Below are 18,737 nucleotides of genomic sequence, written 5' to 3'. Positions count from 1 at the left end.
ATATAGACGTAGACATGACTCTTGGCAGTCAAACCACAACTTCTTGGGCTACCTTAGCTACTGCAGGGAACTTGATGCTGATTTTTTTCATACAATAAATTATTCTGACTTTGAGGACGAAAATGTTTCCGTCCGAACTTCGTGTGCCTGTTAAAATGCGTTTCTTCCCAGCTTTAGCCGTGTTTCTCTTCTTTACATACGGCCTGTCCGAAGCCGCGCGCCCGGAAAAATGCGGCTCCCGGTGCGACGTGAGCTCCTGTCCGAGTCCCAGCTGTCCCGGCGGGTACGTCCCGGACAAGTGCGGCTGCTGCCTGGTGTGCTCGCCGCGGGAAGGTGACCCTTGCGGCCGCAAGAACGACCTGCCGTGCGGGGACGGCCTGGAGTGCAAGACGCTCTCTGCTTCCGACGCGGGGAAGCGGAGGGGCTCCTCCAGGGGGGTCTGCCGGTGTAAGCAGGACCACGAAGTGTGCGGCACCGACGGGAAGACGTACGGAAACGTTTGCAAGCTGAAAGCTGTCAGTCGGAGAGCCGTGCAGAAAGGGAGAGCAGCAGTGAGCCAAGCGCACAAAGGACCGTGTTCGACTCCGGACCTAGGTAGGACCGCAGAGATAAATATAAAAAACAGCGACTTGGAACAAACATTAATAGAAATAAATTTAAAAGCTATGTAAAAAAAAAGTACCGGAAAAGAAGGTTTATATGTATTATTATTTTATTTTATTTTCATGGACACGTTCTGATGGCTCCAGGAAAACATGGAAATCACCGTACTTGTGCAGAAAGGATTTTACAGTTTCTGCCTGTTTTACTCCTCTTCTGGTGTAATTCAGATGTTTGCAGTGGGGGGAGAAGTCCGGACAGCTGGAGGGTCAGCTTAACACCTGACTTTTTCACTGAGGAGTCATTCTGTTGTCGTAGGTGCTGAATGTGGTTAAGTAATGTCTGCCTCTAGTATCCTCAGTAACAACAAAATGAGGACTCCTCTTCCTTATGGATCTAGTTTCTAGAAGAATTTCACAGTTTCACTCTTTAGGCCTCAAAGTGTGCAGCATTGCTGCTCTACCTGAGGATGGAAGGCAGCTGCGTATCTGGATCTTTTTTTTTCTCTTTACATTAAATGTCATGGTAGAATTTGAATTGCCATTCATGAGCACTGGAAAAGTGTTAACTGGTTTAAATTGTTTTCAGAAATTTCACTAGATTTGCCATAAAACCTGTGTCTAATGAAGTGCAACCATCAACACTAATTTTATGGGGGGGTTTATTGCCTGAAATGTCTGCTTATGTTTCTTCACAGTTTCAGATAAGAAAATATATTCAAAACCACAAAAGTTTCTCATTGTAGAGGTTTGATATATTTACATTAAACATACCATAAGGCTTTTTTTTTTTTTTTTACAATTTTGCTCATGTGCAAATGTTTCCTGCCCAACCAAATATTTACCAACCTGTAGCCTGAATGGTGATGTGCAGTGTGGCGGTATTCACATTCACTGAATTCCTCCAGAATGTGTCGTACACTACAACCAGAAACCTCAATGCCTCACTTTTTGGATTTTATTCAGTAATAACTTGTAAATATTGAAAAGGGGCTTCATGGGTGCATAGCAGAGAGAAATTCAAACCATTTCGTCCATCAGTCCTAGTGAGGAAGGATCATGTTCTCAACTCCAACACCTCTCTGCCCGGCTTTCTAACCGTACAGCTAGACAGATATTTACAGAAGAACAGAAAAGGCAAACAGGGTGGCTGTGACATGTCAAAATATAAAAAAAAGGCTTGTGAGTATCTTCACAAGGAGGTGTATGGATGGGGATGATGTGACTTGTGTTTGCTGTCCTTTCTCTGTATTAATGCAGCCGGTTTGCTCATGTCGGCGCAGGTCGTTCTCTCACCCGTCCCAGCAGCCCCCGATACAAGTTCAACTTCATCGCCGATGTCGTGGAGAAAATAGCTCCTGCCGTCGTCCACATCGAACTGTTTGTCAGGTGTGAAATGTGTGAGTGTGTGTGTGTGAAGTACAGAGCTGGATGTCAAACCAAATGCTCCCTACAGATGAGTCCGACCCAACCGACTTGCCCCATTCTTCTGCTGTAATTTAGTTTGGACTTACTTTAGTTCTTCAAGCGTAGCCCCGCTTCGCAAGCTGCATCAGCGTCCACTCAGAAGACGAATTGAGAAAACCAGTTCAATTTTGTTCCCCCGTTTCTCTCCAGACACCCTCTGTTTGGTCGCCACGTGCGTCTGTCCAGCGGGTCCGGTTTCATTGTGACTCACTCAGGTGTGATTGTGACCAACGCTCATGTGGTAACCACCACTGGCACTGTGACCGGGAGGCCGCAGCTGCGGGTCCAGCTCCACGACGGAGACGCATACGAGGCCGCGGTCAGGGATGTAGACAGGAAGGCGGACATAGCGACCATCAAGATCAATCCGCAGGTAAGAGGGACTCCGTGGATTCTTCTGGTCTTTTCTTTCTGGTTATTAAATGAGCCAACGTGGAACATCCCTGTGTGACAATCTATAGAGTCTTCCTGCCAGACATTCAGAAAGCTAGCGGAAATACTTTGATAAACACCAACTCTGTGACTCACAGATACAACGCCGATGTGCGTATTCTCACACCCGCGTCCCAAATTCTTGGGCTGCTTTGTTAGCTTGAAAGTGTTCCTCTTTCGTTACTCCTCTCCGGTACGATTTATTCATTTTTCTTACTTTTTCAGCTCCGCATGTGCTTTTTACCCGACTTCTGTTTCTCACTCTGTTGTGTTTGTGTTTGTATGTGAACGTTCCCGTGGGAGCAGAAGAAGCTTCATGTGCTGTCTTTGGGCAGTTCGGCTGATCTGAGACCAGGGGAGTTTGTGGTTGCCATCGGCAGCCCCTTCGCCCTGCAGAACACGGTGACGACGGGCATCGTCAGCACGGCTCAGAGAGATGGCAAAGAGCTGGGCATCAAGGACTCAGACATGGACTACATCCAGACTGACGCCATTATCAATGTGAGAACATTAACAGACTTACAGACTTATTCACGTGCTAATTATTTCATACCTCTGACAGATTTACAGTGCAAATACATTTCTCTCGACAAAGACATTTGATAGGAAGAGACAAGCATTTCTCATGCAAAGTAAACATTTTTATATTTTTATTTATGTTTGAATAGAGTGTAATTTTGCATGGTCCTTCAGGCATTTTGACGGTGAGCTCTGAGTCTTAGAGGTTGGATGGCCTCCCTTTCATAACCCTAATCTTTGTCTCCTTCCACAGATTCTCTATCAAGTGAAGTATGATTCTGTCTGGGCTGCCCCAAAATGTTAATATACCTCTAGATGGAAGAAATATGTTGGCCAAATTTTCAGATTTCCTTAAACATAACTCTGCCAGGGACAGCAACCATTTTGCGCTTAATTGTATGACAAAGAAGTAACGATTAAGGCCACGCTTTTTATGTTTGTATTTTTTTTTGTTCTGTTTTGCATCTACATGCAACCAGTATGGCAACTCTGGAGGACCTCTTGTGAACTTGGTAAGTTATATTTTTGTGATCTCTATTTTATGGGGTTTTAGTAAAAAATCTTATGAAAGTGGTGATTTTTTTTTTTTTTTGCCATAACAAAATATCACAGTGTGATTTCTTCTAAATATATTTTAAATATGACCCGACTGCTATCGGGACCCTGCGCTGTTGAGAAATGGTTGCTTGTCGAAGGCGTGGATTCTGTTAAAGTTTGAAATGTTACACAATCGCTAACGTTTACCCATGACGTATGTAATACGCCAGCCCGACGCCAAGAAGCTTACCAGAAACTGTCTGCGACATAAACAACCATCCTCCACTTCAAAGAGAGAAGTACTGATCCAAACAAGATGGCCGTTAATGTTAATTCAATATTTGGAGGCGTGGCCAACATGTACTGAACAGTTCGATCACTTCCTCCGTTGCCATTCCTAAAACTACCGGCAGACTTCAATTCTAAAACACTGCAGAAAATCAGTGTCGTCATTCACAACTTCTATTCGCTGATTCGTCCAGACGAAATTCTTCTGAAGGAATCCAAGTGAATAGGAGAAAGCCCAGATGAAGCACTGTAGGGAGTTAAGAATTGGTGGGACAGCAATGGCCGGGCTAGTTTTTTTTTTTTTTTTTTACGCAAAACTCCCTCCTCTCCTGAGTTTTGAACATTTCTTATGCCTGACTAATTTATGGGTCAAAGTTAAATGGATTAGCAAACTAAATCTAGTATTGTTGAGACTGAAACTTTTGACCAGGATCACATCACTGGATTTCAAGACAACGTGTATCTTAAAGAGCAACATGTTGCACAGTACTTTAGATGCATTGTCTTGCAGGACGGCGAGGTCATAGGCATTAATACTCTGAAAGTGACCGCAGGAATCTCCTTCGCCATTCCCTCAGACAGGATCAGTCGCTTCCTCACAGAGTCGCAGACCAAATATACCAAAGGTGAGAGTCTTAGGTTGATAAGGATGGATTTGTTTTTAAGACAAAAGTTGTGTAGTTCATCTCACTCCAGCTGTTGTTTATGTGACAGAGAAGACCCGACTGCAGAGAAGACGCATGGAGGAGCCTCAATCTGACACAGGTGAAAACTCCCAATGATGGAAATACGATGATATAAAATCTTTTTTTTTTTAAATAATAATAATAATAAATGTAGCACTTTTCTGTTTGTTTCAGAAACGAAGAAGTACTTTTTAGGCATCAGGATGATAACAATCACCAAAGTGTGAGTTAAGGACAAAGACGCACTGTAGGATGGGTAAGAATAGACTTGTTTTGTTTCGTCTTGATGGGCTTTGTGTGCGCCTCAGTTTAACGACAGAGCTGAAACTTCAAGATCCGGACTTCCCCGAAGTCAGCAGTGGCGTTTTAGTGCAGCAGGTCATTCCTAAAAGTCCTGCTGAGAGGTATGAACACACACACACCCTCTGACAGATACACAATATACACAGTTCCTTAAAGCGCTTTATATTAACTTGCTATGAAATATTTAGACCTTTGAGGTTAAACTATCTCAGGATATTTTGAAAGGAAGAACTGCAAAACTATTAGGTTAAGGATTACTATGTTCCACATAGTAAATCTAGGGTAATTTCACCCTTTGAGCCTTTTCACATGTTGTCACATTACATCTATAAACTTGAAACTTCAAGAGTCGTGTCCTTTTGTTTTGAACAGTGGAGGCATTCGGGCTGGTGACGTTATAGTGAAGCTAGACGGACACCCGGTGCACACCACCGAAGACGTCCACCGAGCTCTGCAGAGCGATCTTCCTCTCCTGCTTGAGATTCGCAGAGGGAACAACGACTTGCTGTTTAACGTCCGCCCTCAGCTGCTTGGGCATTGAAAAGATCGGGACGGGACTTTATTTTTCGGCTAGAGCGGTCCGGTGAGAAGAGTGAAGATATCAATCGATGTGCGGTATTTTCAGGAAATACTGCAAGCAAGCAACTTTTCCAGATGCATTGATGTATATTTTGTTTGATTCTTACTTTCGAAATGTTTGTTTTGATTTATGTGCAGTGTCGCGTAAAAGTATTCATGCACCTTGGGCTTTCTCGTATTTTTTCATGTTACAGCAACAGATTTTAATTTATTGCTGTTCAGTCTCGCGTCTTTTGCGTCTTAACCCAATTTTATACCAGCATCGCCTTTGTTTAAGATACTTTCTCAGCAGGTTTCCTGTCCCTGCTCAAGAATAGCCGTCCCAAAGCATAATATTGCCACCACCTTGCTTCAGCATGGAAATGTCGCACTCAGTGTGACTTTACTTTTCTCCTGTGCGTAGTATTTTTTTCTTGCTAACCAAAAAGTTTCAGTCTCATCTGACTGTAACAAACTGCAATCAGGACTTTTATGGCTTTCTTACAGCAATGTTTTTTTTTTCTTGCTATAAAGGCCAAATTTATTTGATTAGAGCTCTCGCCTCCCCACCCCCCATTGCTTGATAACGCCATTTTGATTTGATCATATTTGCAGCTTTATCCCGAAAATTATACAAAACTGTAATCTGCTCAGTCAGTGGAGGCAACTGGTTGGACTGGATTGTACTTAGGGGTATTAGCATTAGCAGAAAAATGAAAAACTGAAGGCTGTGTTTAATTTTCTTTCCACTTCGCAATTGAAAAACCAGCATTATGTCAATCTATCACTAAAATAAAATGCACTGAAGTTATACAATATGTGAAAATTCAGGAGGTGTGAATATTTTCGCAAGGCCGTTTTCATTTTGACAAATACAGTATGGTTCAATACTCGCGGTGCTGCTGCTGCTGAGTGAAATGTGCTACAGTTTACAGTGAGGATGCTTTAGATTAAAAGCTTTTTAATCTGTGTCAGGGCAGTGGTGTGTGTTTATCTGTCTGGTGTGCCGGACACCAGCTGCAAACTCGGTTCTACTGTTTATGTCTTCTCAGCCCGCCTCTTTCCTCCCTGGTTTGGAAAGGCACTCTGTTAATTTAAACAAATCCTAGCCACCATATTATAAAAACAGTACTTATACACATAAAAGGAAAAGTCCTGGCAGAGTCATTTTTTATTCTCTCATGTGGAGGAAATGATCTGGCAGAACATCTTAAGTCCTTAAACCCACAGAAGCTGAAATTGTATCAGGGCTGCTTGGTTTAGAATATAAAATAAATCAAACTTATTCATCTTGATATACCCAGTTAAACCTGGTTTAAAATACAACCAAAGAAGACACGTTCGTACATGGTAACAGTTTCTCTCCGCATTAAGTCCAATGATATTTTGATCTTACTTGAAGTGTACTGGCTCCTGTGCAGTTCATTGAAGGGAAGATAATCCCTCTGGCCCATTTGAACAAAACTGGGTTACATTAGTGGTGGCTGTAGCTACGCCAGCAAAAGGAGACAGAAAAAGATAAGGTAATTTGTTACTACTCCGTAGATGCAGTCCTCGGACACCATATTTGTGGGTGGGGGGGAGCAATCCTACATCCTTGGGTTAGGGAGTGGACGCAGCTCTTTATCCAAATAAAGACAAAACTGCCCATTCAAGCCGTTTCCCTGAGCTCACATTATATATATATCACACTCACTTAACTGCAGCGAAGTACCAGTGTCCATGATAAAAAAAAAATATAGGTATATGTTCTGTTTATACCGTGCATGAAGCCAGACTTTCCCAAAAGACAAACATTTAACGTAGCGCCATCTACAGGCCACGTGCGAAACAAATATGTTTTTCTAGCTGCTTGTTTTCAAATTGGCCACTAGATGGCGCGTTGGGACTAAAGATGAGCTCCTGACGTGGCAATTTTTCCGTTTAGACTGGACACAAAATGTTCAGATTCAATAGAAGCATACAATTGATCAGATTGGACTGGACAGTTTCAGGAGTCGAAGTAAAATAGAGTTCATGAGAGGCTCTAAATGCTGTAATTAATACAAAAGAAACTTCAATGGTGAGGGAAAAATATTTATACCCCTAACAGATTTAGGTTTAAAGTCATCTTTTAATTTTGACAAGTTTATTCTAACGAGAAGCGGTATTAATGTTGCTAGCTCACTCCAACAAACCTCTGAAGCCTTCGCACAACAGCTGCATTAATACTCAGATTAAATTACACCCGGCTGGATGCCATGTCATGAATATGTGACTTCTGGCTGGACATGTAATGGTTGTTTTGTTTATTTTCGTGAAGATTTAAAAAATTTAAAAAGGAAGAATGCTTCACAGAGCCTCAGAGAGGAAAGAATGATCATTTAGACACGCATCACAACTGACATCATTGCACAGTTTACCAATATTATCGCCACTGCAAGTTTTCTTAATACAATGAAGCCCAAAAAGTGACCAATAATATGTTGTCAAATTAATCTTTATTATGATTTTCTAAATTAATCCATGCACACAATCCTGTGGATGTTTAGTCAGATTATACCTTTAAATGACCTTAAAGAGCATGAAAGAGAAAACATAAAAACAACTCCAGAGGTTATGCCGGACAGCACTTAAGTCTTGAAGGCAGCGTCCAAATTTCAAGATGTGGTCAGCCGACATCTGAAGACGGCTCCTCCTGTGCATATTTCTTACTTACACGGTGCCAAATAGTTTTCTAAACTAAATCGTCTAAGTGAAACTAACATCTTGGAGAATGTTTACGATTCCAATCATTTTAAAAACTACCATCCAGATTCCAAGTAGCACATTTCCTGATTTCTCTTTGATAAAGTAAGCGGAGCTGAACAAAGTTTGTGCAACTCCATCATCCTTCATGACCCTTGACCTAGCAAGGTGACGCTAGCTGTACAAGCTGACTAGTGACCCAGGAAACTGAATTGATGTTCAAGGATCAGAGCAGCTTTTGCAATGCACCAAAGGGCATCTCCACCGATAATCCAAAATGGATTCATATGTTTGGTGGCTCACTTATTTAACTGGTGAAATGCCACAGTTGTTTAAAAAGAGTAAAGGAAGTTTGCTGACTGAGGAAAATATTTCGAGTTAATCAGGCAGTGAACTGGCAGTAAGTCACTCAGGCTGCTCCACCGTTAAAGGCGCAGACTACTCATCGGACATATGCTACTGCTGCAGTGCTTCAGACAGCTTGGACTGTCTAAAAAAACAAACAAAAAAAATTGATTCAGTGAAGGCGTTACAGTAGCACAGGCCCTAACTACTTCCATCTGTCTGGAATAATACTCTCCCCAAATGACTCACTGTTTTGCTGATCAGAGCTACTGCGTGCAGCACATGGCGAAAGGAGGAGAATAAACGCAAACCTGACAAAGTTTTTAAGATCGCTATCTGCACACCACCTCAGCCCACAACTATCCTGCTGCACAATACCATCATCACATCTCTCTCAGCCTTGACTACTGGACAAAGCTTGGCGCAGCCATTTGGCCTCATAATCAGTGTTTTTGCTCAAATCTCTACCTTCTCTGTCTTCATTTTCAAATTTGATCCTATCTCACATTAAGGGGCAAAGCTGGACTTGCAACACCAGACTGCTGCCGGTGACAGCTACTTCAGGGAATCTTGCAATAATATGTGCTTTCCCCGGGCTACGTAGTTTTTTCTTTTTCTTTTTTTTTCTTCTTTGAGATTTAACGAGGTCTGAAATTCCATGAATTCCACTGAAAGCACAAATTGTTTTTACTGAGATTCGGTCTGGAACTTCTCCGTCTTTCAGAGAAATAAGACTCTGCTGCAAGACTTCCCTCTGCATGCCACTCTCTGTGTCTTCAAGTTAGTTCGTTTTTTCATTAATTTCATTCAGTTCAACTCATTGTTATCCATGCAGTTTAAAACACAGATATTACTTTTAAGAGCTCGTAAAAGTAACATTTTCAGCATTTGTAGTTTTTTTTTTTTTTTTTTTTTTAACATGGCTGCATCTAAATACAGCTTTACTCTTAACTACTTTCCCCTGAATCTACTCTCCACATGGAGGCCTGTTCTTCAGACATGACTACAGAGATGACATATTTGACAAAAATATTCTAAATATATTATGAATCTAAAGTAATATCAATGTCAATGTACTCATAGGCAAGGCACTTCACCCCAAAAGCCTACCAACTCTGCGCGCATCAACATAAATGTGGCCGTTTGTGAGTGCCAGTGGGTGAATGTGCCTGAAGCTCTTTGACTGATCAGTATGACTACAAAAACTGGCATTCTGTCCTTTTACTGGACAAAAAAAGATACAAAACTGGGAAAAGAGATACGCAGTATGCTAAAAGTCAAGTACAGGCAGTCAGTACGATAGATGGCTGTGTAAAAAGACTGTAGGTAATTAACTATAAGCCCTCTTAAGCAGTTTGGTTTTTGTCTTGGATTTGAAGGCGCGGAGGGAATTAAGGTTTGTTACCCGGCCAGAGAACGGGAGCCAGGAGACGTAAAGCGCGGCCTCCTGTTCTGGATCAGAAAAATGTTGGACTGAAAAGCAGAGCTGCAGGCTCGGACTGAAAGTGTTACTGTGGGACTGCGCAGAACAATGAGCCGTTTTCAGATGAAGCTACCGTGAGGACTCTGTATTAATCAGAACAATGGATTCTAGGACTGAACACATGGCTGGTTTACCTGTCAGCATCCCGGCTTCCGGTTGAGCCGTAACTGTTTCTAATGACTTGTGCAGGCATCCAACTAAAATAGGATTGCAGCAATCCTGTCTGCTATTTTTTTGTATTGAATCGTCAGAGCGTGGTCCCTATTTTAAACATAACTTTTCTATCACTCATTTTGTTTCTGTGTTTCCTCAGCTTCCGGTTTTATTGGTTTGATGTGCTCACGTCAGCCTCATTGCAAATGTCAGGATTTGTTAAACAACTCTGGCTTCACCAAAGCTTGAGTATTTGGTTTACACTCATCATGTCTTGTGGAATAGAATACCATACGAAGAAAAAAAAACAAAAAAACATCTGTTAGCTGTTACTGCTGTTGTAAAATTCAATTGTTGCTTTTATTGTTCCCGATTAGTCAGCGTTTAGATAAATAATTTGGCATTTGGGGATTTTAAGCAGCCTCTCTGTCTGGACGTTATGGACGTTGCTACATGTTTCTGCCCTGGAGGTTCAATATTTTGAAATGTTTACTCTGACTGGGAGTTTCACTCAAACTAACCAAGTGGTTTAACGTTCAAAGCTTATGCTTCATTTCCTAAGTCAAACTTTAGCAGAAAAAAGTGGAACAGGAAAGAAAGTCAGATGGGAATCAGAACGGACGTGAATCAAATTTTCCAAGGGAAACATAAGCAGTATGAAAATGTTCTCACAGATGAGTAAAATCCAATTGCACAACATAAGGAACATAAAAGCTGGAGAACACCCGCGCTTGAAGACCAAGTTTGAGACCATTGATGCAGAACGAGGCGCTCTGGTGAGACGAGACCAAAGTCGAGCTTCTTTTGACCTCGACGTTGATCCTTGAAAAGCTAACGTTGTACATCACCCAAGGCAGACTGTAGCCACATTGGAACATGGAGCGAAGCATAAGTTTTGAAAAGTGAAAGTCTTAAGATCTGATGAGAACATAGACCCAGAGTTACAATGGAGGGATTTAAATCAAAGTATATTCATGTGTCAAGGCCTTAACCCCAACAAGAATCTGTGGTAAGACTTGAAAACGGATGTTCACAGAGGCTCTCTTTACAACCTGGCTGAAGTTATTTTACCAAGAACGTGCCGTGATTTCAGCATCTGCATGTTCAAAGCTTGTAGAGTCTGGAGAAATGGACATCACTTGTTGCAGAGAGAGTCAAAATGATATTTTTGACCCGTACAATTACATAATCACAACCTGCATGTTTGATAGAGAAAATCTAAAAAGAGAAAAATCCTGCTACATTTGGCTAGAATTGGAGGGCTAGAGTGGAGGTGGCCACGCTGAGATGCTCTTTTTAATGTTTGCGGATCTGGAGGCTGGAGACAAAGGAGATTCTAAGCAGGTTTATTTGAAAATAAATAAAGGAAAAAAAAAAGAAAGAGACAGTGAGTCAGACAACAACACAAAAAGCTGAGGTCATTTGGAAAAAACTCTTAATTTAGGAGAATTACTTTTGGATTTGAATTGGGAGTCCTCTACATGCTGAGAGACAGTAAAACAATCTTTTGTCAATCTAACAAATGTCCAAATACAGCCACAGTCTGTGTGACAGAAAACGTTTGTTTCTTCTGGCAAGCAGCCAGCTCACTGCCTCCCTTTTGTCTTTTTCTGTCCCAGCCTGCCACATTTCCCCTCATGTCCTTCTTTCTTCTTACACAACCGTTGCGTCTGTGGATCTTGAATAATACAGCTACATTTTTCACATCTTGTGACCGCTGCGTGGGTGGAGTGTGTGCTCACATTGGCAGTATGGCAGCCAGTGCATGTGCTGATGAATTTCATGTGGGTGTGTTGAACTTGTTATGTGTGTTTCTCAGCCTTAGTGCTTGAAGGAACAGGCTAATTGGCTTGTGTTGCAGCTATAAAGCTGACTCAGTCTTTTAATGAGGATAACGGCCGCTGCGATCAAACTAGAGGTCCAGATTTCTGCGGACTGAGGACACGTACACACCTTCGAGGAATGATTAGGTCTTGCACAGATGCATCTGAAACCAGTTGGTAGCGTTTGCTGCATAAAAATACAACCATATCTTTCTGTCTTTTTCCGACATCAAATCAGACCAAACCGATCAGTTGTGACAAAACAGTAATAATTTCTTTTTGCCAGCTGCTTCAATGAAGAAGGGCGAACATCTTGAGAGATATTTAGTCATTTTCTGCTAATGTAGAGGTATACATTATATTTCTTAGACTTGCCTTTAAACAAATGACTTCGGTAAATCTTTTTCCACAAGCTTCTTACAGTTTATCTGTAACGTTTGCTGAAATTCCTCCTTGTGTAGCAGAGTTATGGTTTATTTGCTAGTTTTACATTTGAGACCTGAGCACAGATTTTCCGCAGGGACTGAAATCGGGACTTTGTGACGGTCACTCCAAAACATTGACTTTGTTGTTCTTCAGCCTGTCTTTAGCTAATGCTAAGTTCATTTCTAAAATGCATTTGTGCTCTTCAGCATTTCCACATAATGCCCTTTCCCCATTATTAATTTTGTGAAGTGCACCATTGAATCATCTGCAGTGTTGGATGAATAAATTCTAATTCTGATTTTATTAATTAGTAAAGGTTCCTCGTTTTATGCGTTATATGAGCAACACTTGATCACCCTGACAGATTTTGCCGCTGTGAGTCTCTGAAGTCGGTGGTGACGACACAGGAGGGCGTTTAGGAGCTGACAGTATTCATACAGCCTGAGGTATGGTGGCTCATAAACCAGCCTAATTAATTGTATTTAAGTAATATAAGAGGATAATGTCAGTTTAGCTTTTTTTTTTTTTTAGCCAAATGATCAAAGAGCTAGACAGATACTATCTAATGTATGTGACAGGACTAATAGGAACATCTGGAAGACACATTTGAAATTAAACAAAAAAACAAACAAACAAAAAAAAAGCTCAGCCAGAGAACACTGGAACTGTAATCTTCAGTAATTGAGAAGAAGGGAACCACATGTTTTCTACCGGTCTGTGAGTCAAAGCAAAATCTAGAGCAAGTAAACAACATCAACACCAAGCTCCTCTATGGGCTCCTAGGACAGTAGTGAGCCCAAAAAAGGTGTGATTTTAATGGTGGGAAAAACATATATATAAGTGGAATATCAACACCACATCTCCTCCTCTGAGCTATTTCAGAAAAAAAAAAACATGATTTAGCTGCTGCCAACTGTGGGGACTGAGTTATGTAATAGCACTCACTCATAGCATTCAGTATTCATACAGCCTGAGGTATGGTGGCTCAGAGGGGAGCGCTGTGGACTTTCTGTCTAGAACCAGGAGTTCTCCATCATCCGTGCCATCGGTCACTTGCTTTGCAGAACCCAGACCAGCAACACGTGATCACTCAGCGGGATTCACCATGAAAAAAGGGGGAGTCGTCCCTCCTCCTTCCCCTCCCATTTCACTCCCTTTTGTGTCTCTGAAACAACAGGTTGGGTTTCCTTCATAAACATGCTCAGTGGCAGCAGCCCTATTGGGCAGAGCAGAATGACAAAAGGGAAATAGAGGTATTAAATTATAGAGACACACGCTGAATGCAATCTTCTGGAAACTGGTGAAGATTAAATGACCGGAGACAGAAAGAACTGAAAACATGAGGGGGGCTGGGAAGATTAAATGCAGCACAGCAAGTTATCACTGCATTCCCCCTCATACACACATATATACACACACATATATTGTATGTCTGTCTGTCTTTACAAGGAGTTTGCATTGACTCCCATTCATTTTTAATTTATTTCTATTGTCTAATGCTAATCCTTATTCTAGACTGAACCTAAACTCAATCCACAGTATGGTCCTAACCTCAAAACAACATTTCTTCTGATGGGCCCTTAGTGAAAAGTACTTTATTATACTTCAAATATACTTACATTTGTGTAAATATATTTTAAGTATACTATTAAGTGCACTATCTATAAATATATATGAAGTATACTAAAAAATATGCTTGTACCAATTTTGGCGTTATAACTTTAAAGAAATGTATTAAATAAAAGTATCCTTTAAGTGAACAAAATATATATTTGCCCAAGTGCAAATATACCTTTGCTCTAGTGTACATTTAAAATATATTTTAAATATGTTTAAAATATATTTTAAAGATATTTTGTGTATAGTTTAAAATATATGCTCAAAATAGAATTTTATAAAATTCACTTAACGCTTACTTTAAATTATTAATTTCAGTATGTTTTAAATTACATCTCAGTGTATACTTTAGACTAATAAAGTATGCCTTTTTAGGTGCCTTCATAATCTTTTATTATTTTTGTTAAAATGGCAAAGAATAAAAAAAAAATCCTAACAGTGGAACTTGTTTTAATGTTGTTTAACAAATAATGTATTCATGCCTCAACATATCTAACATTGACAGTTTAGTGACAGAGGTTCTACAACAAAAACAATATTTGTCCTTAAAACTAAATGTAGCAGGTACCTTTCAGTTTTACATCTCTCCGAATACGATCTGTTGTTTTCAGTTTTTTAACTAAAACACGGAAGCTGTTTTTACCGAATCCATTTTCAGATATGATGTAAGATCTGATTGTGAACGGCATTAGCTTCAGTTCACACTCCAGACCAGATGGTGGCGGTATTGCACACTTTCAGGTTTTTTTTTTTTTTTTTTTTTTTTGAAAAGCGCCATAAAAAGAAAAGAAGAAGAATCCATGAGCCAGAGAAGATAACAGACGCTGTTCAAATGTGCCATTTTTACTCACAGAGTATTGCCTTAAAAATAGAGAGAGACTTGATAATAGTTAGTAGTTTTGGTAAATTCAAGCATGTAACGTCCTAGTCGGAGTTAGACGACAACACAACTGGACAAGAACCGGATGGAAATGAAATGTGAGTCACGAAAGGAACCGAACTGAAGGTACGAAGGTTGCTAGCTGGTGGTAAGTTTGGTTCAAATTGCTAATTATCTTCGTTTAATTATAAACGGTGCAATAAAGATATAAACAAACTTACGTTGGTTTCAGAAATAATTATTTAATCAATTTTATTGTGAAATTTTATGATTATTACTATATCATTCATGTTATAACTGCATGGAGGCTCTGTTTGTTGCGACTTAATATACTTTTCTTCATAAACTTAACCTGGTTTTAATTAAGCTCCGTATGACTTTGATATTGTGAAGTTGTTATAACTTGTTCATCAATGTTTTTATCTTCAACATATTTTTGCAGTCTAAGCAAATGAAGATTCAGTTCTAACACCTGAAGCCAGAGAGATCAGGTGTTAGGAAACATAAAGACTTTCCTGTCTCAGAAGAAGCTGTGACTCCACCAGATCAACAACTAGCTCTGAGGTTGAACCTCCACATTGTCTTCATAGTGGAAGGATTTTTTTTTTTACTGACCAGCTAGCTACATTTTCAACAGCAAAAACTGGTGTGTTACCAACACTAAGTGCTTAATAAACATGATTTGATTTAAAGATAACTAGACATAATTTTCCCCCTTGTTAATCTGCCATTTCTCTTAATAAACTTTATTCAATGTTATTTTTCAGGGTCCTGTGATGGGACTGTGACCTGTCCAGTGTGAACCCTGGACACCAGCCCAGGTGTAGATGTAAATAAAAAATAAAAAAAAAACTACAGATGAACTGTTCAAATCACTTATTAAAAAAAAACAGTAAAGGAGTTCCTCAGTGCTTATTTTCATACTGTTTTGAGTCGAAGTGTGAGATAGTGAATGTAGCTTTGTTTTCATGCTGAGCAAGCATGAAAACCAATCAGGCAGAACATTGTGACCACTGATAGGCTGATAGGCAAAGTGTTATGTAGAAGGGTATTGTTTGTAATAGGAATGTTTGTAACATACATACATACATACATACATACATACATACATACATTTATTTTGTGAATAATCGCGTGTGTGTTATGTCACGGGGGATGCCTGCCCCGTGACATCCGCATCTATCTTCTTAACTTTAGCTTCTGTGTGAATATTCTTCAAATTCACATGAGCCAAACACCGGCTACACGTGTCTCGCGCACGGTATTTCTAGAGAGGAAGGAGGCGCCGGCCGACCAGTGCGCATGAGCGGGAATAAGTACAGAAAGCTCAGTTTGTAATCTCATCTGCATGTAGCTTTTCACTCCGGGTTAAACAGAAGTTGTTAATGTTCGGATTAAGGAGACTTTTGTCAGCAGTTGTGTGAAAAAGCAGCGCTTGCCCACTTTGTCTGTGATGCATTTTTAACCGACAGGAAATCCTTGTTTGGACATTTCAGCACTGGACAGCGGTCCGCGCGCGTGAGGGCGTTCGGCATGTGGCAGGGCTGGTTTGTGACAGCTGGAGGTGGGCAGGAGCTGAGCGCGTGGAGGACCCTCCACAGCGTCCCCCCCTCCACCGAGGCAGCTAACACGGAACTGCAGGAAATGAGCATCCCGCAGTTCCTCCTGAAGGGCTCCGTCGTGGTTTCCGCAGTTGTCGCGCTCTTGACGAACTTTTCGGTGCTGCTATGCTTCACCCAGAGCGCAGAGTTGCGATCCCACGTGCCGGGGATCTTCACCCTAAATCTCTCCATCTCCAACGTCATCCTCGCTCTCATCAACATGCCGGCCACTTTTCTCGGCGTGGCCAGCAGCGCGAAGCCCCTGAGGGACCCGCTGTGTCGCGCCGTGAGTTTCACCGAGACTTTCATCACCTGCAACGCCATGCTGAGCATGGCCGCGCTCAGCGTGGACAGGTGGGTGGCGGTGGTGTTTCCTCTCAGGTATTCCAGCAAGATGCGCTACCGGGACGCGCTTGTGATCGTGTCCTACTCCTGGCTCCACTCCCTCACTTTCTCCCTGATCCAGCTGATGATGGGCTGGGGGGCGTACAGCCACACGTACGCCTCATGCACGCTGCACCTGGACGCTGAGGGGGCGTCGCGTCGGAGCGCCTATGTCACCTTCACGGCGCTGTTCCACTGCAGCAGCTTCGCGCTCTGCCTCTTCGTCCTCTGCTGCGCCTACCTGAAGGTTCTGAGAGTGGCCAGGTCGCACTGCAAGAGGATAGATGTCATCACCGTGCAAACTCTGCTTCTGCTGGTGGATATTCACCCCAGGTGGAGAATGGTGGAGGGTAGAGGGAGAGGACACACGAAATATTCATTTGCTATTTTGTAACTTTTGCGCTTATTTATGTCAGTCATGTTTTGTCCTCTGTCTGTCTGTCAGTGTAAAGGAGAGGTGTCTGGCCCAACAAAGGAAGAGAAGGCGGCGAGCCGCTAAGAAGATCTGCATCTTCATCGGTTCCTTCATCATCTGCTTTTCACCGTATGTCATAACGAGGTAACAGGCTACTCTGGAGCTGACGTGTGTCTTCAACATGTGTTTCTATTTTGTTAATGTGGCACAACAGACGTGTCGAAAAGCATCCGAGGTCAACATCTCGACACTAACGCCTCTTTATCCTGAAAATGTAATTTTTCGTGTCAGGTCAGACCGGTTTTTGTGATCAGTGATGTTAAGAATGGGCTTTGCTTTGTAAATATTATAACTACTTTACATTTGTTTAAATTTGAATGACTTAATTAGTTACTTTCACAGACAGTCACAAAAGGCTATGCAAGACAAGAAATAGATTGTGAAAATCACAGGACATAAAAAAAAAACATATTTAAACAGCTGCATTAAATCTACTGATACATAGGATAAAAATAAAAATATGTAAAGTAGAACAAGTGGCATTGCTCCTGAGCATATCCTGGACTAAGGAAATACTTAATTGGTTTGTTTCACTGGCAGCAACCATACAGTTCTCGGTCTTGTTCAAGCAACTTTTAAATCTGCAATGCCTCTCTGAAGACTTTATGATATTGTGAATGAACACAATTTTCCCTCATAGAAAAACTGCTTTCTTTTGTAAAATGACTTAAAATTTCCAAAGAGTGGTGGAGATTATTTAACAAACAAAATAAATTGTATTTAGTTATATAGAAATATATTTTTCCACTCAGAGGGACAGTAAAGGTTTTACTCTGTTCTACTAGTTATAGATAAAACATGCATCATAAAAATCTATCACTAACCCCTGGTCATTTACTGTCTGAAATTATCCAAAAATTATATATATATATATATATATATATATATATATATATATATATATATATATATATATATATATATATATATATATATAAATGATAATCTTTAATATTTTAGAAAAGCTCCCTGAATCCTCCACTTTCCTGGCAGGAATATGAGCCCTGAGAGGGTCTCTGTCAGTTTGTTTTGACTATAAATAATATAATATACAAGTGTCTTAAGTGTCTTTCTCCTGCTTTCCTCTTCCTGCAGGCTTGTAGAATTGTTGCCCTCGGTGGACGTGCCCCGACATTGGGGCATCGCTACCAAATGCCTGGTCTACGCCAAAGCATCCAGCGATCCATTCGTTTACTGTCTTCTGCGACACCAGTACAGGAAGGTCCTGGTGAACGTCATCTACCGTATAGTGAGAAAGGATCACTACTTCCTGTCTGCGCACAGCACTGGCAGTATGTGGGACGCCACGAATGAAAACTTTCCTGAGAGGATAACTTGAAATCGCCTGGTCTGAGTTAGTTGTTAGTAGTCTGTGCCTTGTCAAGGGCAGAAGTTATTGTTTGGAGGTCAAGACCTAGCCCAGGGAGGTCACTT

The 18,737-nt window shown here is 41.1% G+C and overlaps 2 protein-coding genes across 2 annotated transcripts; both read left to right on the top strand.

Moving 5' to 3' along the window:
* The first annotated feature begins 102 nt into the window (after positions 1–102).
* htra3a (HtrA serine peptidase 3a) lies at positions 103–6,207 on the top strand. The gene is made up of 10 exons (XM_088014989.1): positions 103–594; positions 1,883–1,988; positions 2,217–2,439; positions 2,805–2,999; positions 3,497–3,529; positions 4,354–4,468; positions 4,557–4,607; positions 4,703–4,751; positions 4,837–4,932; positions 5,204–6,207. The coding sequence occupies exons 1-10, from the start codon at positions 123–125 to the stop codon at positions 5,370–5,372; spliced, it is 1,509 nt and encodes a 502-aa protein (XP_087871115.1). The 5' UTR covers positions 103–122; the 3' UTR covers positions 5,373–6,207.
* Positions 6,208–16,095: 9,888 nt separating this feature from the next.
* gpr78a (G protein-coupled receptor 78a) lies at positions 16,096–18,642 on the top strand. The gene is made up of 3 exons (XM_015003259.2): positions 16,096–17,161; positions 17,274–17,387; positions 18,399–18,642. Exons 1-3 carry the CDS (start codon positions 16,377–16,379, stop codon positions 18,640–18,642), a joined length of 1,143 nt encoding a protein of 380 aa, XP_014858745.2. The 5' UTR covers positions 16,096–16,376.
* Positions 18,643–18,737: the final 95 nt, after the last annotated feature.

This window comes from Poecilia mexicana, unplaced genomic scaffold (assembly GCF_051168715.1).
Source record: "Poecilia mexicana isolate PSO_F unplaced genomic scaffold, ASM5116871v1 scaffold_1, whole genome shotgun sequence".
Taxonomy (NCBI): Eukaryota; Metazoa; Chordata; class Actinopteri; order Cyprinodontiformes; family Poeciliidae; genus Poecilia; species Poecilia mexicana.
Note: the sequence above shows the minus strand (reverse complement) of the source record. Positions and strands in the feature narration are given on the sequence as shown.